At 58.8% G+C, this 19,783-nt stretch overlaps 7 protein-coding genes and 1 pseudogene across 8 annotated transcripts; 5 read left to right on the top strand and 3 right to left on the bottom strand.

Moving 5' to 3' along the window:
* Positions 1-445: 445 nt before the first annotated feature.
* Positions 446-1,954, top strand: SPRG_03808 (hypothetical protein; annotated as a pseudogene; the record flags this gene model as incomplete). Its single annotated transcript has 6 exons — positions 446-854; positions 900-1,099; positions 1,157-1,411; positions 1,470-1,659; positions 1,708-1,846; positions 1,895-1,954.
* Positions 1,955-4,128: 2,174 nt separating this feature from the next.
* SPRG_03809 (hypothetical protein) lies at positions 4,129-8,804 on the top strand. The gene is made up of 7 exons (XM_012342406.1): positions 4,129-4,791; positions 4,844-6,077; positions 6,125-6,712; positions 6,764-6,959; positions 7,008-7,448; positions 7,497-7,851; positions 7,892-8,804. The coding sequence occupies exons 1-7, from the start codon at positions 4,152-4,154 to the stop codon at positions 8,770-8,772; spliced, it is 4,335 nt and encodes a 1,444-aa protein (XP_012197796.1). The 5' UTR covers positions 4,129-4,151; the 3' UTR covers positions 8,773-8,804.
* Positions 8,805-10,080: 1,276 nt separating this feature from the next.
* Positions 10,081-10,714, top strand: SPRG_03810 (hypothetical protein). Its single transcript, XM_012342407.1, has 4 exons — positions 10,081-10,289; positions 10,335-10,392; positions 10,440-10,504; positions 10,547-10,714. The coding sequence occupies exons 1-4, from the start codon at positions 10,125-10,127 to the stop codon at positions 10,613-10,615; spliced, it is 357 nt and encodes a 118-aa protein (XP_012197797.1). The 5' UTR covers positions 10,081-10,124; the 3' UTR covers positions 10,616-10,714.
* SPRG_03811 (hypothetical protein) lies at positions 10,670-11,652 on the bottom strand. The gene is made up of 2 exons (XM_012342408.1): positions 11,307-11,652; positions 10,670-11,263 (listed from the first exon to the last, which is right to left on the bottom strand). Exons 1-2 carry the CDS (start codon positions 11,420-11,422, stop codon positions 10,702-10,704), a joined length of 678 nt encoding a protein of 225 aa, XP_012197798.1. The 5' UTR covers positions 11,423-11,652; the 3' UTR covers positions 10,670-10,701.
* A 406-nt stretch (positions 11,653-12,058) lies between these two features.
* On the top strand, positions 12,059-14,279 carry SPRG_03812 (hypothetical protein). Its single transcript, XM_012342409.1, has 4 exons — positions 12,059-13,248; positions 13,301-14,016; positions 14,073-14,127; positions 14,180-14,279. Exons 1-4 carry the CDS (start codon positions 12,103-12,105, stop codon positions 14,216-14,218), a joined length of 1,956 nt encoding a protein of 651 aa, XP_012197799.1. The 5' UTR covers positions 12,059-12,102; the 3' UTR covers positions 14,219-14,279.
* Positions 14,280-14,297: 18 nt separating this feature from the next.
* SPRG_03813 (agc/rsk/rsk-unclassified protein kinase) lies at positions 14,298-15,952 on the bottom strand. The gene is made up of 9 exons (XM_012342410.1): positions 15,837-15,952; positions 15,727-15,795; positions 15,566-15,676; positions 15,467-15,520; positions 15,343-15,421; positions 14,905-15,296; positions 14,752-14,853; positions 14,592-14,664; positions 14,298-14,539 (listed from the first exon to the last, which is right to left on the bottom strand). The coding sequence occupies exons 1-9, from the start codon at positions 15,921-15,923 to the stop codon at positions 14,340-14,342; spliced, it is 1,167 nt and encodes a 388-aa protein (XP_012197800.1). The 5' UTR covers positions 15,924-15,952; the 3' UTR covers positions 14,298-14,339.
* Positions 15,953-16,421: 469 nt separating this feature from the next.
* SPRG_03814 (hypothetical protein) lies at positions 16,422-17,364 on the top strand (the record flags this gene model as incomplete). The annotated part of the gene is made up of 6 exons (XM_012342411.1): positions 16,422-16,524; positions 16,574-16,704; positions 16,749-16,934; positions 16,976-17,035; positions 17,098-17,126; positions 17,181-17,364. 6 exons carry the CDS (start codon positions 16,422-16,424, stop codon positions 17,362-17,364), a joined length of 693 nt encoding a protein of 230 aa, XP_012197801.1.
* An 82-nt stretch (positions 17,365-17,446) lies between these two features.
* SPRG_03815 (hypothetical protein) lies at positions 17,447-19,245 on the bottom strand. Its single transcript, XM_012342412.1, has 5 exons — positions 19,144-19,245; positions 19,047-19,100; positions 18,344-19,000; positions 17,830-18,293; positions 17,447-17,783 (listed from the first exon to the last, which is right to left on the bottom strand). Exons 1-5 carry the CDS (start codon positions 19,213-19,215, stop codon positions 17,516-17,518), a joined length of 1,515 nt encoding a protein of 504 aa, XP_012197802.1. The 5' UTR covers positions 19,216-19,245; the 3' UTR covers positions 17,447-17,515.
* Between the last annotated feature and the right edge of the window lie 538 nt (positions 19,246-19,783).

The raw sequence follows: 19,783 nt of genomic DNA on the forward strand, positions 1-19,783 counted from the left end.
GCAAATGTGAGCGTCGCTTTGAACTCGAGCGAATGGCGCCTACCGTGTCGTCCCAGCTAATGCACGCGTCAGTGATGCTCTTGCCGTACTCGAGCGGCATGTTGGGCACGAGCTTCTGCGCGCCTTCGACGAGGTTGGACTCGAGCATAAGGGCAACGATGGCAGCGTGTTTTTGATATGGTCTTGACGTAGTAGCAGCTTTTTCTTGCGGCGCAAGCACCTCGGGGCCGCCAGTGTCAGAAGGTAAGAGATGTCATTGCGCATTCCAGCCATAAAGTATGCGCTTTGAGAGGTAATTATTGACGCACTCACGTTCGGTCGGTCGTGGGAAATTTCCACGGAACACGTGGTTGGCAAATCTGGAATTTCCTATGGCGGCCACCAAAGATCGCGCAAGCAGGCGGCAGCGACGGGCCACGCGTCGGCCGTTCACTTGCAATCTTCGATGGCATCTTCCAGCAGCAACCACCTCACGCTCGGCCTCGCCATCACAGCCGTCACGCTCGCATGGGCGAGCACGGTCGGCGTCGTCGTCAGCCTCTACTTGCAGCGCTCGTCGGCGTCCGCGGCCCCGACCAAGCCCGAGGTCCGCGCCCGCGAACACTCGATCTTGAACAAGGGCGACGCCAAGGTCATGGACAAGCAGAACCTCGTCGACGTGCACATTGCGGATATCCGCCCGCTCTTGCCGCCGGCGTGCTTGCTCGAGGAGATCCCACGCACGGTGCGCATTGCGCGGACGGTCAACAAGGGCCGACAGAGCGTCGCCAACGTCCTGCGCCGCGTCGACGACCGCCTCGTCGTCGTCGTTGGCCCCTGTTCGATCCATGATGTCAAGGCCGCCAAGGAATATGGTACGCCACGCCCCTCAGTTGTGCGCCTAACCTTATCCTAACTAGCCAACAAGCTCAAGCCGCTCTGTGATGCGCTCGAGAAGGACCTTGTCATCATCATGCGCGTGTACTTTGAGAAGCCGCGGACGACGGTCGGCTGGAAGGGCTTGATCAACGACCCGGACATTGACGGCACGTTCAACATCAACAAAGGCCTCCGCCTCGCCCGTGAGCTCCTCGCCGACATCAACGAGATGGGCCTTCCGGTGCGTAGGCTCTATGAAAGCTAGTCCTTGAAAGATTGACGACGTCGACGGCTATAGGCGGGCTGCGAATTTCTGGATACGATTTCGCCACAGTTCTTTTGCGACCTTGTGAGCTGGGGTGCGATTGGTGCGCGCACGACGGAATGCCAGCTCCACCGCGAGCTCACGTCTGGTCTCTCGATGCCGATTGGCTTCAAGAACGGCACGGGCGGGTCGTTGCAGCTGGCTGTCGACGCCGTCGTCTCGGCCGCGCACCCGCACTGCTTCCTCGGCGTGAGCTCCCACGGTCTCGCAGCCATTGTTCACACCAACGTATGTTCTGTCAATTTACTCCGGGCACGGCATTCAATCCAAAGGGATATATATGTAGGGCAACGACGCTTGCCATGTGATTTTGCGCGGTGGCAGCACAGGTCCCAACTACGCCAAGGAACACGTCGACAAGGTGGCGGGTCTTCTCAAGAAGGTGCACCAGTCGGAAAACATCATGGTCGACTGCTCCCATGGCAACTCGAACAAGAACCACATGAACCAAGCCGTCGTCTGCGCCGACGTGGTAGGCGACTTTTATCGAATATGCCGCAAGAAAAAGCTGCTACTACGTCAAGACCATATCAAAAACACGCTGCCATCGTTGCCCTTATGCTCGAGTCCAACCTCGTCGAAGGCGCGCAGAAGCTCGTGCCCAACATGCCGCTCGAGTACGGCAAGAGCATCACTGACGCGTGCATTAGCTGGGACGACACGGTAGGCGCCATTCGCTCGAGTTCAAAGACGACGCTCACATTTGCGTAGGTCGCTGTCCTCCATCAGCTCGCAGAGGCCGTCCGCGCGCGCCGAGCGACCAAGAAGTGAGCACGATGGGATGATGACCTAGACGATATAATCAATTTCGACCTTTTGCTCTACTACTTGACAAACCTACAGAGGGAAACCAAACGACATAGTTGACGCCAATGCATGCTCCATGATGCGGCTTGTCGGGTTCGTTTGCGTCATGGTCTTGGTTTGCATCCCAATAAAGGACACTGTTTATATGACAGTTTACTATCCCGCACCTCGTACCAGACAGCGCGACCAAGCCCTGCTAATAATTATTGATGCACCGTGCAGTCAGTACGTCATGCACCGGGTGGCATCGAAGCAGCTCCACCGAGCTGTGGACGCGCTCGCGGGCAGCGGCAGCGTCCTTGCTCGTTCATGCAGCCTCTTTCCTTGGTCGTGTCAAGCGCACGCTACTCATCGCTGCGCATGGTGACCTCGCGCCACGACCTCGCGCAGCCACCGCTGTCGCAGGCGTCACACCAGTCTCCAGCGTGAGCAGCACCGGCGCATCCTCGATCGCGCTGCCTGGGAGGGCCCTCGCGCGTGGTCTCCTGGGGCCATGGGCTCGACCATGGCTGTCTCTTTCTTGCCTGCAGTCGTCGTCAATGGTCGCCCACTGACCACTGACCGCTCCAAGGCGGTTGCTGGATTTCTGAAATCCAACGACTGTTGTAGATCCAACAGCCGTTTTTGCACAGTTGCACCTGGGTCGGATACCATATGGCGCTGCGGTTACGTCGCTCGGATCGCGTGCTCCGTTTGCGCCGCGTCTCGGCCGTTTTTAATGACGTTTATGTACATGCACGCGCCGACGACAAATGTGACAAAAGTGCAGTTGTACCGGGGATCGAATCGCCGGCCAACGAAATTGACCGGTAGCGTAAAATCGCATTCTAATTCGTATTGGCTGTACTCTCAACTCGAAATCGCCAATCACACGTTATCCGGACACCATGACAACCGTCTTCGATCGCCTCTCCGCCCCTCGCACCCGCCTCTTCTCGGAACGTGCCGCGCTCAAAATCGCCCGCGAAATGGCGGAGTGCACGTTCCGGCCGCAAATTAACCGGCGCCATCCGGTCAAGTCGGCACCTGCCACCAAACCGGCGCCGGTGTCTCGGCCCAAAGTGGCGCCTGTCACGGCTGTAACACGACCCAAAGCGGCACCTGCCACCAAACCGGCGCCGGTGTCTCGGCCCAAGGTGGCGCCTGTCACGGCTGTAACACGGCCCAAAGCGGCACCTGCCACAAAGTGCACCGCCGTAACGGCGGCGCTACGATCGGCACACGCCACTACACAGGTGCCGCCAATCACGCACAAAGCGGCACCTGCCACAAAGAGCACCACACAGCTGGTACAATCGGCACCTGCCGCCACAAAGGTGCCGCCAATGACCCCCAAAGTGGCACCTGCCACCTGGGAACATTCCCGGAACTCCATCGGCGAGGCCGCCATTCGGATCCTGCGCGAGGCGCGCCTCAAGCACCTAGCGCAACAAGCATAACACGAAAATAATGAAACTAATAAAACTTGTCTTTTTCTTCGAGCAACTACGGTCTACAAACATGAGGAGGTGTTGTCGTGATGGGGTCATGTTGTACAAACATGAGGCGACACATGTTGACGACACGTGTTGACGACACGAAATGAAGACAGATTGTCAGCGCACGCAGAGGTGAGCGCAAGACTGATGCGGTGTCTATGGCAGAGCTGAGGACGCGGTGTCCATGGCAGACCTGAGGAGGCATCGTCGCATTGGTGCGTGCATATTCGAAGCAACGACCCTCAGCTGCACGCTGCAGCTGGGCATCCGAACCACATGCTCTCGGCGCAATACCAGTTGGTACTCAGCGCTGTTGTTGAATGGAGGTATTGTTACCCATGATTGTTACCATACAATTGTATAGCGCACTCTCTAATGCGATTGTAAAGCAGGCCGCTGCGTCAAGCAAGGAACCTTGTTGCGGGACTGCGCGAGGAACGAGGTAGCGCCAAGGGGTGTCGCGGAGAGCGTGAAGCGACTCGGCGAGCGATGACACCACGCCTCGACGAGCAAGTGCTGGGCGTGCAAGCGTGTTGTAGTAGCTGCCTCGGTAGCGGCAGGATGCCCCGCGCGCGGTTTAATGATTCAGCTTTGGAATACCCTTCTCACGTTAGCTGTAACTCCAACCAGTACGAGTCAGGCCCGTGTTAAGTTTAGACTCGACGATCCATTTTCAGCGCGCGATGGGGCCAGGTGACATGGAGCTCTCGCCGCATACCACGGGAGCGACGCCGCCACCGACGACCGATACCATGGACGATGCGACAGTGTCCATCACGACACCCGAGACACGGCGCACGATGCGGCGTCGCGCGACCGACGCCGCCATCCAAGACGATGCGACGATGGCGGTCTTGGCTCGGACGGCCGGAACTGTCTTTCAAAAGCACTATGGCGGCGATGTCTTTGGAACGCGCACCGAGTCGATCGACGGCCTCGTGTACCTTTCGCGCATCCGCCTCAGCGACAAGCCCAAGAAGAGCCTTGTACACACCAAGATGGCAGTCGTGCGCGCCGTGAGCCTCCGCGCGCATGTCGACACCAACGTCGTCGACGACGCCGCCTTCCGCACCAAGAAGCGACAGTGCGCCATTACGTTCGAGAAGATGGTGTACGCGCGCCTACGCGACGACAATAGCGGCATCAAGGCTCTTTTGGACAACGGCATTGTGCCTGCGCTCTTGGCGCTCACCGAAGTGCCCGACATTCAGACCCAGCTGCACTGCGCCCGCGCCTTTTACGGCCTTGCGCGAGTGCCCAGCACACGGCGTCTCATGGTGCTTAATGGCGTCATTGGCACGGTCGCGCAGCTCGTGCGTCACGGTAGGCTCGCATGTGCAGCAACGCCATTTTGCACTGGATACGGCATGAATAGATTTCAAGAATGCGCCGCTGCAGCTCCGCTTGAAGCAGGATTACGCTGCGATTCTATGTCACTTGACCGAAGAGGTCTTCCTCGAAGAAAAGATGCTCCATGAAGGCGTCGACCGTGTCCTCGCCAAGCTCTATCGCTGCCATAGCTCCGAGACGAAGCGAATCGTGGGCCTTGCGTACTTTAACCTGAGCCACAACACGAACCAGCTCAAGCACAACATTGACGGCTTTATGCAAACGCTCGCGGTCATTTGCAAGAGCATCAACATCGTGCACCACACGACGTCGTCGACGCTGTACCTCATCAAAGCGATCTACAATTTGACGCAAAACCCTGCATTTCACAACATTTTGATGGCCGAGAGCGCGCACCGGTACCTCGCCCTGCCGATTCTGCACTACCAAAAGCTCCACTTCCACAAACGCGACGCCCACGCCGTCGAAGTCGAAGCCATCCAAGTCGGACTTCTTGGGCTCTTTTCAATTTCGCTCATCAAGTCGGGGCGCCAGCACATCATCCAAGACAACCTCGTCGTGTACATCGTGTCGTGCCTCGGCTTGGTCAACTCGAGCGCGCCCGACACGGTCTGCTCGATCTTGTACCAGCTCTCAACAGACGAGGCATGTCGCGACGCAATCGTCCACGAAGTCAAAGCGATCGTCGAGGCCATGCCCAACTGCTCGCCGTATGGGTACTTTGCACTTTCGTGGGTCTTTCGCAACTTGTGTGCAACCAAGACCATCTACCCGTCGCTGGTCGACGCCGGCGTGCTGCCCGTGCTCCTCGACATGAGTCGCCACGACCACGACGAGGTCAAACTCAACGGCATTAGCTGCGTCGTGTGCTTCTTAGAGTTTGATTTGCACCTTCAAGCCGCGGTCGACTGCCTTGAATTCATCCTGCAAGACCTCATCGGTCTCCTCAGTGCACCGCAGCCCACGATCGTCATTTTCGCGACCACGGCGCTCTTCAACTTATCGTGCAACGACGCGCTGCAGCCTCTACTCTGCGCGCCCAAGGCTGGCCTCGTACCGGCTCTACAGCAGCTCGTCGTGGTGCGGCGCGCGCACACACAAGGCGAGAAGGCCGTGACGGCCGCGCTTCTGCCGCTGCTCTATCGTCTCTCGTGCAACGCCGACAACCGCTTCCTCATGGTCCAAGCCGACTTTTTCGGCTTCGTTGCCGCGGCGATTCCGTCCACGAGCGCACACGTGCGCCAAGCCGCGCTCGACACGTACACATAATATATACGGTCGATTGCATGACACGATCGGTGCCTAGGATGCTCAACTTTTCAACCGAAGAAGACCACTTTCCGCAGGGCACGGACGACGTCAAGAGCCTGCTCAAGACACTCTATGCATTAAAGACCAACCACGATGCACCGGCGCTCCGGTCGTGCGTCTCGCTGCTCTCGCATCTCACGGCGACGCCGCCGAACCGCGAGTTGTTGCTCAAGACGGGCTGTGTCGTGTGCCTCGAACGCATGTGCAACTCGGCCGACGACTTTATCATGGCCAACTGCGCGCACATCCTCTACAGCCTCACCGAGACGGCCGACGCAGTCGACCGCGTCCTCCGCGAAGGCGCGATTCCCATCTTGATTCAGCTCAGCCGCGCGTCGTCGGACCACGTCAAGCATCTCTGCCTCATGACGTTTACGCGCATCTCGTCCTTCTCGGGCATCAACGTCGAGACGAAACTCGTGGACCAGGGTGCGATTGCCGCCGCGATGATCATGGCGCTTGTCGCGTCCAAGAGCGACGCGATCAAGACGAGCTGCGTTCAATTGCTTTCCAACTGCCTTAGCATCCAGTCGAAACACTGCACCAAGGTCATGGTCGAGAACGGTGTCTTTTGGGCGCTGAGGTTCAATTACTCTGCGGCGCTTTGATGTACTCAATGTACCCATCATTCTAGCTCGCTTGCGACGCTGCCGGATGCGCACACGAAGCGCATCTGCGCGATCTGCTTTTGCAACATTGCGATCGCGTACCCTGTCAAGATGGTCGAAGCCGGCGTACCGCGGTCGCTCGTGCACCTTCTCGAGGCAGGCGACACGGACACTCTCGTCGTGGCACTGCAAGCGATCGCCAACATTGTGCAAAACGACAAGGTGCCACATGGTCTAGCGTCACATATGCAATGTCTTTCTGGCGTGTAGGCGTGCGCGATTCTCGTGAGCGAAGGGCTCGTCAAGCTGCTCCGGAGCCTTGTCGAAAACAAGCACCCGCAGGTGTGGCACGCGGCCGCGATCGCGCTGCTTCAAATGACGCGCGCCGATGACAAGTGCCGCGTCGACAACGTCCGCAACGGCATCATTCCGTGGATGCAGTCCGTGCTGCACGAGCAGTCGATTGCGCTGCAGTGCCTCGTGATGCTTGGCACCATCTCCGCGTACGAGCCGGCGCGGAAGCTCATGGTCGCCCCCGACCTCATGGACCTCTTGCGCGCCGTGAGTGCGCCCGACCTGGCGCGTCAATCTCTCTGTGTCCAGATCGTCTACAACACATCGTGCGAATTGAGCCTCGCGGCCGACCTCGTTCGCGGCCACGCGCACGCCTTCTTGGCGTCCTGCCTGCCTGGTGGGTCGCCCGAGCTTCAGGTTTCACACGCAGCATGTCCGTACCAACACACAACCTTATACCTGTAGGGCATGTGTGCGGGCGCCGTCCACAACTTGACGTGTGTCCAAAACGACGACGTTGTCGCGACGCTCGTCCAGAGCGGCGTTGGCATGCTGCTGCAGACACTGTATATGCTCGAGACACTGGCCGCCGCGGACCGCGTCTGGTGCGTTCTCGCGATCTGCAACCTCGCCCTCGGCAAGGTCAACACGGCGCGGCTCGTCCACGACAACGGTGGCGTCGTGCTCATCGACTTTGTGCAAGCCTTTCGACAAGCATCGCTGCCCCTCGGGCTCTCGGCGCACGTGGTCCAGCGCCTCGTGGCCGCCGCGATGCGCAAAATCGTCGCGCCGCCCGGCAACCAAACCGTGCCGTCTCCATGTCGTATCAAGTTGATAGAAACCAATACCTTGCACTGTAGGCGCTGCTCGAGATGGGGGTCTCGCCGCGCTCGTCGACCTCACGCGCGTCGGCGTCGATGAGCACATGCGCGTCAACTGCCTCGAGTCGCTCCACGTGCTCACGCGCAACACGGCGCACATTGAGCGCTGCCTCCGCGACGGTCTCCTCACGTGCGTTTTGGAGGTCGCTGACTGCACGTCCCCGCGCGTTCGCGGCCTCTGCTTTACGATACTCACCAACATTTGCGCGATCGATTTTGACGCGCACCAGAGCGGCAACGTCATTGCGTACCTCTCCCAACTCTCCGAGTGTAAGCCGGCGCAGTTGACGCCGTCGGACAACGACCGCTACGACGTTCGAGGCATCGACGCACCGCTGCCACTGGCGCCGCTGCACACAGCGTACATCGCTGCAACGCCCGCGGCCAATTTGGGCGTGGAAAACACGCCGTTTCTTGTACCGTGGACCAAGTGGCACGAGAAGACGCGGCCCGAGCTGCCACCGGCGATCCCAACGGTTGTGACGCCCGTCAACATTGCAGTTTTTACACGGAATCTCCCCGACTCGTTCAAGCTGCCGCACACGGAGGTGCTGCCAAAGGAGCCACTGACTCGGGACGACGGCGGCACGGACGCGGCGGGCAAGTACGTCGTCGGCTTCAAGAGCCTCATCAAGCTCCAACTCCAGGCACACAAGATCACGCACCAACTGGGGCGGCGCCACCATGTCGTCGGCAAGACGCCGATCGAGCACGAGCTCGCGGCCGACGCTGCGATCGCCGCCGACGCCACTCGCCGCAACACCCGGCGCAGCCCCATCGTGCCAGGCAGCTTAGCGCCATTGGGCCCGCCCGTGCGCCTCCGACGCGCGAGCTCGGCCGCGTTTATGAAAGCGCCGTAACACTTTCTACTGTCATACGATTTACTACTTGCATCGCGCATGCGTCGTGACAACGCGCACGCAACGAAGGGTGCCATTTTAGCTCCCAAATTTTGTTCCTCTCGGCCACCCGCCACCATGAGGTTAGGGGTACGACGTGGTTGTTGTTGAAGTGGGTCGTCTATTACTATAGATAAAACTATGCTAAATAAAATTGTCGGACTTTCTTCGTTGTGTGTACTCGGTTGAGGGACTTGGTTTAGGCAGGCGGAGGCAGGAGCGCGATCCGCGGGACGAGGTGCCGTCGCGGCCACTCGTGGTGGGCGAGGAGCCGGAGAAGCCGACGAAGAGCAGGCTGCTCGGGCTCTGGATGACGTGGTGCTGTGAGTGTTTTGGTCGCTTGCACGCCTTGACGCTGGCAAGCTTTTTCGAGTCTAAAAGCGTGGCCGTGTGAATCGAAGTGATGGTGTGATATGATATGATTTGATATGATATAGATTGAAACCTTTATACAGACTAAGGACTCAACCTACTAAGACTTACGTACTAGATGTGTGTTGAAAGTTGGCTGCTGAAGGCTCTTCAACGTGCTGGAGCTCATCGGCCAGTAATACGTCGTGCCGTCCGTCGTCGGGATGCGCGTACGAGGTACAGTCGTCGTGGTGCGAGCTTGGACAAATGATGCGTGGCTTGGTTAAACTCGCGAGAGTGGTGTTCCCATGTGCACGTAAAACATGCCGCAAGCTCCCGCGCCTGGACATGCAGCTTCTGCAAGCGAGCCTCTTGGACTCGGAAGATGCCCTACATCTGCTGCATCAACAACACGCTGTCACCGCGTAGAATCGAAGTGATGGTGTCCAGGATGATGCTGTGTCTTCCGACAACATATAAGATCTCGTTGTCGATCACGAGACGTGGATTCGCCGCAACCAGAGCGCCCACACAATCCAGACAACGTCATAAACACAGAGAGGAAGGGCGGGCACATATCGAGGAGTCAGTGCTTATGCTATTGAGCATCGCCTGCCATGGTGCGGAATGGAGGTAGCGGTTCAGAGCCCGACGTCGGGTCGGTCCAAGGAGGCTGTGTGCCAAGTCACTTGTAGCAAGAAGTGCACCTCTGTAAAGGTGCGAGGTTGCTCAAGGTGCGAGGTTGCTCAAGATGGTAATTCATTTTACCAAGGTCAACCGAATCTGGCCTCGTTCGTAACTTCGCGATCTATGGGCGGTGGCGCAAGGGTCAAGTCGAAGGTCAAGGTTGAGACGGTTGTGAAAACGAGTCAGTTTGCCGCATCCGACGATGATTGGTCAAAATTACTTCCAGCCATGAAAATTCGCACAGCCCAAGTCCGTCCCAGCGCCCGACGCGGCCGATGCAGTGCCCCGAGACGCCCCAGAACAGCCCGACGCTACGGGCCCGGCCATCGAGCTCGGGCCCACTCATGAAGAGCGACGGCGCGACCGCCAACATCTGCCTCTCCAAGTGGCCATCGCTCGACGAGGCCCACTTCTCCAAGTACCAGCCCAGCGTGCCCATGGTGCGTCGCCTTCCTGCGTCGCCATCTCAGTGGACGAGTCTGTAGATGCGCACGCCCGAGACATACACGCCGGTTCATGCCGACGAGGCGCCGCCTAGCCAAGGTCCGTGACGCTGGCGACTCTTCGCGCCTAACGCATATCCATTCTAGTGATCTCCGCCGAGCCTCTCCATGCGCTCCTGCGCATGTTTTACCGTAGCACCGACAACAAAAAGGTATGCTGAGCTCACACGAGCGCACGCCCACGCTATCCCTAGGCGGCCTCGAAGCGTGACGTACCCGACGACGACGCGGACCGGCCGACCAAGGTCGCTCGCTCCAACTAGCCGTCACCATGGACACTCGCCGACAGTGTCCTTGTAGGAACAAGTAGTCGTAGTAGCAATAGGTTCTTTTTATAAGTCAATGGGCATCATTCGTCCCGCAAGAACGCGTCGAGGTCGGCGTCGGCGCCAAGCGCCAGCTGGTCGGTCCACTGCAGGAACGAGTTGAGTTCGTCTTCGTCGACGGACGCCGTGTCATCGTCGTCGTCGACCTCGGGCCGGGACGCATCGATCGGCGGCAAGTGCACTACCTCCGTCTCTCGAAGCAGCGTCGCGGTCCGTGGGCCCTCGATGGGCGCTGGCACGTGCGGCGACAGTACCGGGGGCAGCACAGTGGCGCAAGGAGCCTCGCTGTCGTCGTGTTTCTTCCATTGCGCGTACGCATGCTTACGCTGAACGACGGCTTCGATGCCACTGAGCGGCTTGGGTTTGGGGCGCGGTTTCTTCGCCGTGGGTTTCGACGGCGTCTTTCGCGGCAGTGGCAGCGACGTCGGTGGCTTTGCCGGCTCTTGATTGCTCGTGCGCTTGGCGCGAAGCAGCGGCGTCGCGAGGTCCTTGGCCGATGCGCTCGGCTTGCGCGCGGGCTTGGACCGCGTCTCGAGGAGCATACCAGGCAACTTGGCCAAGAGCGGCTCCATCATTTGGCGGATGCTATCCGCCATGAGCCTTTGCACAAACGCATAGTATGCACTACCTCTCTTCGTCGGCCAAGGTGCTCTTGAGCTTCTCTTCCCATTCCTGCTTGAGCTTTTGGATCGCAGCGTCCTGGATCTTGGCGAGCTTGTACTCTTGCCATGGCCCGATGTACATCGCAGAGGGCGTTTCGCAGGGTCCGTTTCGCGCAGCCCATCGCCGTCGTACGCTCGCTCAATGACCCGCTCGCCGATCACTCGCCGATCTTGGTGATGACCACCGTAGATGTCGCAGCACCCTGTGGCTAATAGCTCGTCTGGATCGTTGGTCCAGCTGCTGCAGCGCGGCCCAGCGCGGCAACCTGCCTCCCACTAGTCCGAAGGCGCGACGACCTCCACATACAGGACGTCTACCTTCCTCGTGCATGCGCCATCATCGCACGACGGCGCCTCGCCATGCAGCAGGATCGCAGCTCGGGCAATTTGCGGCGCTCGTGTGACTCACGCGTTCCTAGTCGAACGGATAGCGTCTTCGGTCAGTTTTATCTTGGCGTTTGTATGCTCGGGTACGCGGGATATCCCAGCTGGCGGGCGCGGAGAGAGTCTGAGTCGAGAATAGAATGCGTTTTCATACAAAGATCAAGTGTACATAAAATCTCCCACCAACACCATCGATGGCGAGAGGAGAGTGCACTGCATTTTAATACGACACATTTTATTTTTCATACAAAAAAGACGTATGGGACAACGCACACGGGTTTAAATCGCAGAGAGGAGAGCGCTCTGGGAGAAACTGGGTTTACCTAGTTGCCGTCTTCTATCGTCTAGAGGAAGAGTCGAGCGATCGCTTGCTGCAGAATGGACTCCGCCATGGCGCTGCGCCGCCGCCTCGAGTCGCCCAACGACGCGCCGACCAACTTCTTCTTCTACGCGTCCATCATCATCATGTTCGTCTCGTGCGGCTTGTACAACTTCTTCTTCAAGCGCCGGCTCGAGGCGCAGCTCCTCGCGCAGCAGCAGGTCCAGGAGCAGATCTACCGCCAAGACGTCATTGCGAGCGACCAAGACATGGACAACCTCTGGGCGTGCGAAGTGTGCGATTTCAAAAACTACGACGGCCACAAGACGTGCATCCTCTGTGGCACCGAGCGCGAGTTCTCGCTGTATGGGAAGACGACGTCTTCCAAGCGCGGTCTGGACGAGACCAAGTCGACCGAGTTTGTCTTGATGAACGACGCAACGCCGCGGACGCTCCAGAAGCAGCGGCTCTTTCTTAAGAGCAAGCTCAATAGCCTCAACGCGCGGCAAAAGGGCGCGCGGCGCCGCCATGACTGGGTCCGCAACTATGACGAGAGCGTGGGTCACATGGTGTGGGGTCGAAAGAAGCACGAACGGACTCTCAAGCGCATCGCCAAGCCGCACGACCATGCGATCGATACGCTCGAGAGCCACCCGCTGGGCATCCTGCGCGACTCGTCGTCGAGCGTCGGATCCGTCGGCAGTGTCCAGAGCGTCGGGTACATCTCCAAGCTCATTACGTCGCCGTCGAACCCGGATGGCCGCATGTCGTTCGAGATGGCCGAAGGCCAAAGCGCGTCCCAGAACTTTGTGCACAACGGCGCAATGGTGTTTTCGCCGGCCGAGCTCAAGACGGTCTCGGGCCTGACGTTCCAGCAAAAGCACGCGTGGTTTGTTCAGTACACGTCGACGATGGAGATTCCGTGGGAGTATGGCCACATGCTGCTTGAGATTGATCGGTCCAACTTACTGCACAACTCGTGCGAGCAACTTCTGTGGGCGACGCCGGACCAGCTGCACCAGTCGATGCGCATCAAGTTTATGAACGAGCCGGGCGTCGACGCGGGCGGCCTCGAGCGCGAGTGGTTCACGCTCATGACGCAAGAGATCTTTGACGAGAGCACGGGTCTCTTCTCATCGTGCATGGGCCACAACGCGTACATGATCCGTGCGACGTCGAGCGAGGCCAGCGAGGACCACCTCATGGTACGACAAGCAAAACCTTGGTTTGTGGTCAATTCTCACACCCATATGCTAGTACTTTCAAGCCATTGGGCGGTTTCTCGGCCGCGCGCTCTTTGAAGGCATGCTCATTGACGCCCACTTGTCGCTGCCCATGTACAAGCACATCCTGGGCATCCCGATTACGTTTTCCGACCTCGAGTTTATTGACGTCGACTTGTACAACAACCTGCGTTGGCTCAAGCAGAACCGAGGCGTCGAGTCGCTCTGCCTTGACTTTAGCGTCAGCGTCGCTCAGTACGGCTCTGCGCCATTGACGGTGGATTTGTGCCCGAACGGCCGCAACATTCCGGTGACGGACGACAACAAGGACGAGTATGTCTACCGGCGCTTCAAGTGGATCATGATGAGCAGCATCTCGTACCAGCTCGCGTCGCTTGTCAAGGGCATCTACAGCGTCGTGCCGGCCGAGCTCCTCTCGGTGTTTGACCACCAAGAGCTCGAGCTGCTCATGTGCGGCATTCCCGACATCAACGTGGCCGACTGGAAGGCGCACACGACGTACCTCGGCGAGTGCGACGCGATGGTCATCGACTGGTTTTGGGAAATCGTCGAGGACTTTAGCACCGAGCAGCGTGCCCGCCTTCTTCAGTTTACAACCGGCTCAGCCCGCGTGCCGGTCCAGGGCTTCAAGACACTAACGATGAACGACGGCCGCATCTGCCTCTTTGCGATCCAAGGCATCCGAAAGGAAGAGTGCTTGTACCCGCGCGCCCACACGTGCTTCAACCGGTGCGATGCCAATATTGCTATTGTCGTGCAAAAGAAGCTCATCGATCCATGTGTAGCCTCGATCTGCCCATGTACTCGACAAGGAAAGACCTCGAGACGGCGCTCATGATGGTACGACACGTTCTGATATTTCACTTGGCGATGCTGAAGTATATGCCTCTAGGTGATCAAGATGGAAGTCACTGGGTTCACTATCGAGTGAGTCGTCGTTGCTGTCCGTGCTGTGCTTTTTATCTAATATACAAGTTGCCTTTGTGTATCGCTAAGAAAAACGCAATGGAGCGTTGAGATTCGCGTTCAGATTCAAAAGACGTCGACACATCTCACGCCGGGTCGTGCTCCCAATACACGGGTGTCCTGCCGTCGTACGTAAAGCCAAAGTGCTCAAACCCTGGGAGGTCAACTTCCGGCTCGGTGCCCTCCGTGGACGAGTAGTCGCAGCAAAAGTGCTGCGTCGCGGTCGAGGGCATTGTCGAGAGGTCGAGGGCGGGTGGACTCATGGGGGGCCGCCGATGCCGCACGACTAGACAACCAGATCCGATTGTATCAACGCAGTATCAAGTTGAGATACGTACGAGCCCAATTGATACTTTTAAAGAACGCATGCGCTTTGAGGGTCGACGGTGCCAGCATGCGCAACGTGGCGTCCTACGCGCGTGGGTCACGACCTCTGCGATACAAAGAATCAAGTTGTCACCAAGGGAAGAACTAGTTATTCCCTTGGTTGCCACGAACCTTTTCTAGCAGTAGGAAGAGGAGGTCTCGGCACGCGGGGCTCACGGCGGGCGCAATGGGCAAAAAAAGATCTTGGTGGAGGATGTTGCGCTTGGTTTCCTCCTGTAGAATCGAGTCTACGTCAGACAGACAACATGTCCATCGTCCTCGTACGTCGTTGGTGCCTTGAAAGGGTGTCGTGCCAAAGAGCATCTGAAACATGATGATGCCGAGGGCCCACCAGTCGAGCGCGGTCGAAGGCAGTGCATTCTGAAACCCTTCAGGGGCTGTGTACTCGCACTCTCCGTCGTCCAAAAGGTCGTTGGCAATGTGCTTGGGCGGGCGCAGCGACGGTGGTGTCGGGGGCGCGCTTGAGGGCCCTAAATCATACGTCCCGGCGTCTTGCGGCTTGACTTGGTTGGGGCAACAGCACAACTGTTGCCGACGTCGGCGCTTGCACGTTGCCGCGAAGTTGCGCATCGAGCGGTCGAGTCGCGACGCGTTCCCAAAGTCGCAAAGGATAAGGTGTCCCGTTTCATGCACGAGGATGTTGTTTGGTGTCAGGTCTACGCCGCGTGTTCACAGTTGTCGTGTTAAGTTCGAGGCGCGCACCGCGGTGGACGATGCCGAGCGTGTGGAGGTACTCGAGGACCACGACAAGCTCGGCCGCGTAGAACTGCACGGCGGTCTCCTACGCACCTACTGCGTCTCGAGGTCATCTTGCGTCGCAGTGTACCGATAAATAGCGTGCCTTGGTCAAGAAACCTTGCAAGGGGCCGCCTGGGCAGTACTAGGAGAGAGTGCTGCAAGTATGCACAATAGTGTCGTCTACTACCTGCATGACGAGGTAGAGATAGCGCTTGGTTTGAAAGGCGTAGTAGAGTTTGGTTACGAAGGGGTGGGCGATTTTGGCGAGGATTTCGCGTTCATTGAGGACACGGAGCTCCTACATCCACGGCATGAGACGCTTCTTTCCCCCACTGAGTTGGTTGGTACGTAATGCCGGCGCAGGACGAGAGCCTTCTCCATGATCTTCATGGCAAACACGCCGTTGCTCAAAAGGCCCTAACAAGCTGGTCCAGAAGCTAGCAGCAGTAGCAAAATACCTTGCTCTGGACGAGGTACACGCGGGCGTAGCCACCAGACCGCAGCAGTCGGAGCTTCTCAAAGTGGTGGACGCCGACACTGTCCATCACGAGCACATGCTCCGCCGTTGGGTTGTACCTTCCGTAACGGCGCCGATGAAACTTCTGGACAAGGAGCACCTGTATTGGAGGTGGGTGCGCTTATCACATACCATTGAAGCGAGCAGGTTTCATTGCGTTCGCACCAAGCTTTCTGGTCTAGTACCGGTTCTCGGTGGCTCTCCGAACGTGCCGAGGGACTTTTCTGCAACCAGTGCAGTACAACAAGGTCGCGGCGATGGTAGCGCAGGATTGCAAGATCAAATAGCACACCATGCCCTCGACGCAAAAAACAATCGAGCACATGACCCCTCTACGCTTCCTCAACTCTCACGACGCGATGCAGCTCGGACATGAAGCGCCAAAGACACATGCGTAGTCTCAGGCATACCGGGTACCGGGTACCAGAATCGCAGAGTTGGAGTCGTGGGGTTGACGAGGTGCGTCTTTCGTAAGGTTTTCGGTGCGCTTTTGCCGTCGCACAGCCACGTTTTCATTGGCGGACACATGATGGACGAGACGTACGAGGCCAAGCTCGAGCGCAAGACGGCGGAGCTCCGGCAGCGCAAGAAGGACCGGCGCCGAGAGCTGCTCTGCTCCATGACCGCAGGTCTTCTGCTCGAATATGCAAGCTTCACCTTATCGAACGAGCTCTGTAGACGAACGCCGGGCCTTTCTCGACGCCGAGGCCATCGAGTCCGTCAAGTGGAAAGACCGGCTCGTCGCCGCGCAGGACCATGGCCAGCGCCTTGTCATTGACTGCGGCTATGACGAGATTATGAGCGACAAGGTTCGCGCTTGAGTCGCGTCCGAAGATGATTCGACCGACATTAGGAGATCAACAGTCTCTCCAAGCAAATCAAGTTTAGCTACGGCACGACCAAACGCATGCGCGCGCCCTTTGCACTCACAATTGCCAACTACCACGGCCGCATTGAAGTCGCACTCCAGCGCTTCAGCATCAGCAACTGGGCCGTCCGCGCGTCGCCGGCTCGCGTCGACGAGCTCTTTCTTCCCGAGGTCGTCAGTGTCGCACCGATATGTGCACCTACCATTAGTAGGAGCTGGTGTTTCTGACGCCCGACGCGAGTACCGTCCTGTATACGCTCGACCCCACCAAGGTGTATGTCATTGGTGCGTCCTGACCTGGAATCGATCCCTCGACTAAAGTGACGGCGTGTAGGGGGCATCGTCGACCGTTCCCGGGTCAAGGTAGACGTGAATGAGATGAGCGCTCTGTGGGTTTGAGCGCTTTGGACGTATTAGGGCCGCTCCCGGGCCGCGGCCGATACCATTGGCGTCGCTACCGCACGTCTTCCCGTCCAAGAATGCATACCCGACCGTCTCAACGACCATATCCTCAACGTCAACACCGTTGTCGACGTTCTCGCCGCCGTGCACGGTGGCGCCACCTGGCCCGACGCCCTCGGCGCCTGCCTCCCCAAGGTAAGGTCGTCGTCGTACTGCCTGTTACATGTTGTTTCTCACTCCATTTCTTAGCGCAAACAAGCAAGCACAAGTCGACGGGCCAAGAAGCGCGAGCCAGCGCGAGCGACCACGCACGGGGCCACGGTTCCAAGTACTACTTGCCTTGCAACCGATTAAACACCCCAGAAACTGAGTACTTCGGACGTGGTCTCTTGGTCCTTGAAGAGCGTGAGCGCGGGATTTCCGTCGGCGTCGGTCGCGTAGCCGTACATGGCGGTCGACGGGCGGCTGTTGTACTTGGAGTACATGGCGACCGTGTACGCACCAGTGTCGTGAACGACGACATAGTCGCCGACTTGCATCTGTGGCAGCAGAATGTCCTTGGCCAGAAAGTCGCCCGAGAAGCAGAGCGGACCGGCAATGTCCTGCTTGACGAGCGGTCTAATGCACCCTTCGGATAAGACACATCTGCACCATCCTATCGTACCCTCGCTTCAAGACGCCGTCGGCCGTAAAGACCGAAAACGTGTGCGGCCATGCATGCGGGAGATACGCAGTGCGGAGAAACTGGTTGGCGCCGACGTGGATAACCGCGATGTTCTGGCCCGCCCAGTGCTTGGTCGCCTCGACGCGGCTCACGGTGATGCCCATCTTGGCAAAGACACTGCGTCCAAACTCGGTGATGATGCGGTACTGGCCCGAAAAGACCTGCGGCGCCGCATCCGCAAGCGCGGCAGCGTACGCAGCATACGACAAGTCCGAGGTCGGGATGCCGTCGTAGACGGTCGGGAGACCGCCGCCAATGTCGAGCACGCGAATCTGGCGCCGCTGCAGATGGGACGTGATCGTCTCGGCAAATGCGACCGCCCGCGCCGCGCCGGTGACGAGGAGGTCCATGGGACAGCCCTGGGACCCGACGTGGACGTGGATGCCTTGGAGCCACGGGTAGCGCTACATCATAGTAGTGTACACTGTGGCAGATTGTGGACAGATTGTCGTACGCTGAACAAGCCAAGCAGCGTTGCTTCCGTCGCCGGCGTCAACGGCAGCCCAAACTTGCTCGCGCTGGTGGCCGTGCTCGTCGACGCAATCGCGCCCGAGCCGACGACGGGGTTGATGCGGAGACCGATCTGACTGTCGTGCACACCGGGTGGCAGCGTCGCACCTGCCGGATAGAGCGCATGGAAGACGCGCTCGACCTTGGCGATCTCGTCTTCGTTGTCGAGGTTGATGTAGACGCCGGCTTGGATCGCAGAAAGAAGCTCGTCGTACGTCTTGCAGGGCGAGTCGAAGACGACCGAGCGCGGTGAGAACCCGAGCGAGAGCGCGTGCTGGACCTCGGCAAACGATGCGCACTCGGCGCCGCAGCCCGACGCTTGGGCCATGCGCAAGACGCTCCGCACAGGGTTGGCTTTGACGGCGACTGCGTGCGTAAAGTGGTCGCCAGCGAACGCGGCGTGGAGCGAGCGCAGTCGAGCTTCCAGCATCGGTGTCGAAATGAGGTCCATGACCGGGTACGGCACCGCGCTGACGGCGTGGCGCACGATGGCCGCGACGCTCTCGCCGCGCGCTGCATGCTGCGCCTCGACCTCATCGAGCGACGCCGGCGCCGCTTGGAGCACGAGCGACGACGGCGACAGCATTTCCTTGAGGAGGTCCTACGCTGCCATGCTACAGAAAGGCCACGCCATGCGATGGACGTACGACGAGCGAGAGTTGCACCGGCTCGTTCGGGTTCCAGCCCATATCCCGACAGATCTACGCGCATCGATGATGAGGCAAGGCTGAAGCGCCGCCATACCTCACGGGCCACGTCCAGCGCGGACGCGCCCGTTGCGTAGCGCGAGAGGTCGACCGTCGAGAGCTTGTCCATCGCCGAAGTTGTTGTGTTCCTTGACAAGATTATTTCCGTGTGCATTGAATAGTGTATGCAAACACTATTCCACGTCAAGTTGGATGCGATAGTTGCACACAGCAACTGTGCTTTTGCTTACGTGTACGGCCAGTCAACGCACTTCAGTGACAACGCGTGCGTCGATCGCTCGCATAAATTGCTTTCAGAAAGAGCAAGGGTCGTCAGCTCTTTGACAGCCAAGATCCGGGGTCCTTCGCGACCGACCGAAGGTACAGGCGGCGGTGACGTCCATGGGTTGACATCAGGGCTACTTGGAGGCATTCTGCTCGCACCACTTGCCCTGTAGACGACCACACGTCGTGAAGGTGCGGCAATCGTTGTGGTTGCGTCGGTCTTTGGCGTTGAGAGGCCACAGCTAATGTTCACGGGCAAACACGCGGGCAGCGTGGTCTCGGACAATAGTACAAGCACGAAGGGTTTAATGGGCTCATGCCACACGTGTCCCCGACCTCTCGCAAGACGCCGTGAGACTGACGCCAAGCGTCCGCGGTGCTACTATACGCACAGCATCGGACCTGTTTAGCTC

The sequence above is a fragment of the Saprolegnia parasitica genome (genome assembly GCF_000151545.1).
Source record: "Saprolegnia parasitica CBS 223.65 unplaced genomic scaffold supercont2.10, whole genome shotgun sequence".
NCBI classification, from domain to species: Eukaryota; Oomycota; class Saprolegniomycetes; order Saprolegniales; family Saprolegniaceae; genus Saprolegnia; species Saprolegnia parasitica.

What these genes read in the sequence shown, in the direction of transcription:
- SPRG_03812 (XM_012342409.1), top strand. Translation starts at nt 12,103, where the DNA reads ATGGACTCCGCCATGGCGCTGCGCCGCCGCCTCGAGTCGCCCAACGAC. An exon ending in CCAGCGAGGACCACCTCATG is followed by an intron (nt 13,249 to 13,300) that starts GTACGACAAGCA and finishes CCCATATGCTAG; the next exon opens with TACTTTCAAGCCATTGGGCG. An exon ending in TCGAGACGGCGCTCATGATG is followed by an intron (nt 14,128 to 14,179) that starts GTACGACACGTT and finishes ATATGCCTCTAG; the next exon opens with GTGATCAAGATGGAAGTCAC.
- SPRG_03815 (XM_012342412.1), bottom strand. Translation starts at nt 19,215, where the DNA reads ATGGACAAGCTCTCGACGGTCGACCTCTCGCGCTACGCAACGGGCGCG. An exon ending in CGCTGCTTGGCTTGTTCAGC is followed by an intron (nt 18,294 to 18,343) that starts GTACGACAATCT and finishes ACTATGATGTAG; the next exon opens with CGCTACCCGTGGCTCCAAGG. An exon ending in GACGGCGTCTTGAAGCGAGG is followed by an intron (nt 17,784 to 17,829) that starts GTACGATAGGAT and finishes AGGGTGCATTAG; the next exon opens with ACCGCTCGTCAAGCAGGACA.
- SPRG_03809 (XM_012342406.1), top strand. Translation starts at nt 4,152, where the DNA reads ATGGGGCCAGGTGACATGGAGCTCTCGCCGCATACCACGGGAGCGACG. An exon ending in CGCCAAGCCGCGCTCGACAC is followed by an intron (nt 6,078 to 6,124) that starts GTACACATAATA and finishes ATCGGTGCCTAG; the next exon opens with GATGCTCAACTTTTCAACCG. An exon ending in CCAAACCGTGCCGTCTCCAT is followed by an intron (nt 7,852 to 7,891) that starts GTCGTATCAAGT and finishes CTTGCACTGTAG; the next exon opens with GCGCTGCTCGAGATGGGGGT.
- SPRG_03811 (XM_012342408.1), bottom strand. Translation starts at nt 11,422, where the DNA reads ATGTACATCGGGCCATGGCAAGAGTACAAGCTCGCCAAGATCCAGGAC. An exon ending in ACCTTGGCCGACGAAGAGAG is followed by an intron (nt 11,264 to 11,306) that starts GTAGTGCATACT and finishes CATGGCGGATAG; the next exon opens with CATCCGCCAAATGATGGAGC.
- SPRG_03813 (XM_012342410.1), bottom strand. Translation starts at nt 15,923, where the DNA reads ATGGACAGTGTCGGCGTCCACCACTTTGAGAAGCTCCGACTGCTGCGG. An exon ending in ATCTCTACCTCGTCATGCAG is followed by an intron (nt 15,521 to 15,565) that starts GTAGTAGACGAC and finishes ACTCTCTCCTAG; the next exon opens with TACTGCCCAGGCGGCCCCTT. An exon ending in CCAAGGCACGCTATTTATCG is followed by an intron (nt 15,422 to 15,466) that starts GTACACTGCGAC and finishes GTAGGTGCGTAG; the next exon opens with GAGACCGCCGTGCAGTTCTA.
- SPRG_03810 (XM_012342407.1), top strand. Translation starts at nt 10,125, where the DNA reads ATGCAGTGCCCCGAGACGCCCCAGAACAGCCCGACGCTACGGGCCCGG. An exon ending in ACCAGCCCAGCGTGCCCATG is followed by an intron (nt 10,290 to 10,334) that starts GTGCGTCGCCTT and finishes ACGAGTCTGTAG; the next exon opens with ATGCGCACGCCCGAGACATA. An exon ending in CGAGGCGCCGCCTAGCCAAG is followed by an intron (nt 10,393 to 10,439) that starts GTCCGTGACGCT and finishes TATCCATTCTAG; the next exon opens with TGATCTCCGCCGAGCCTCTC.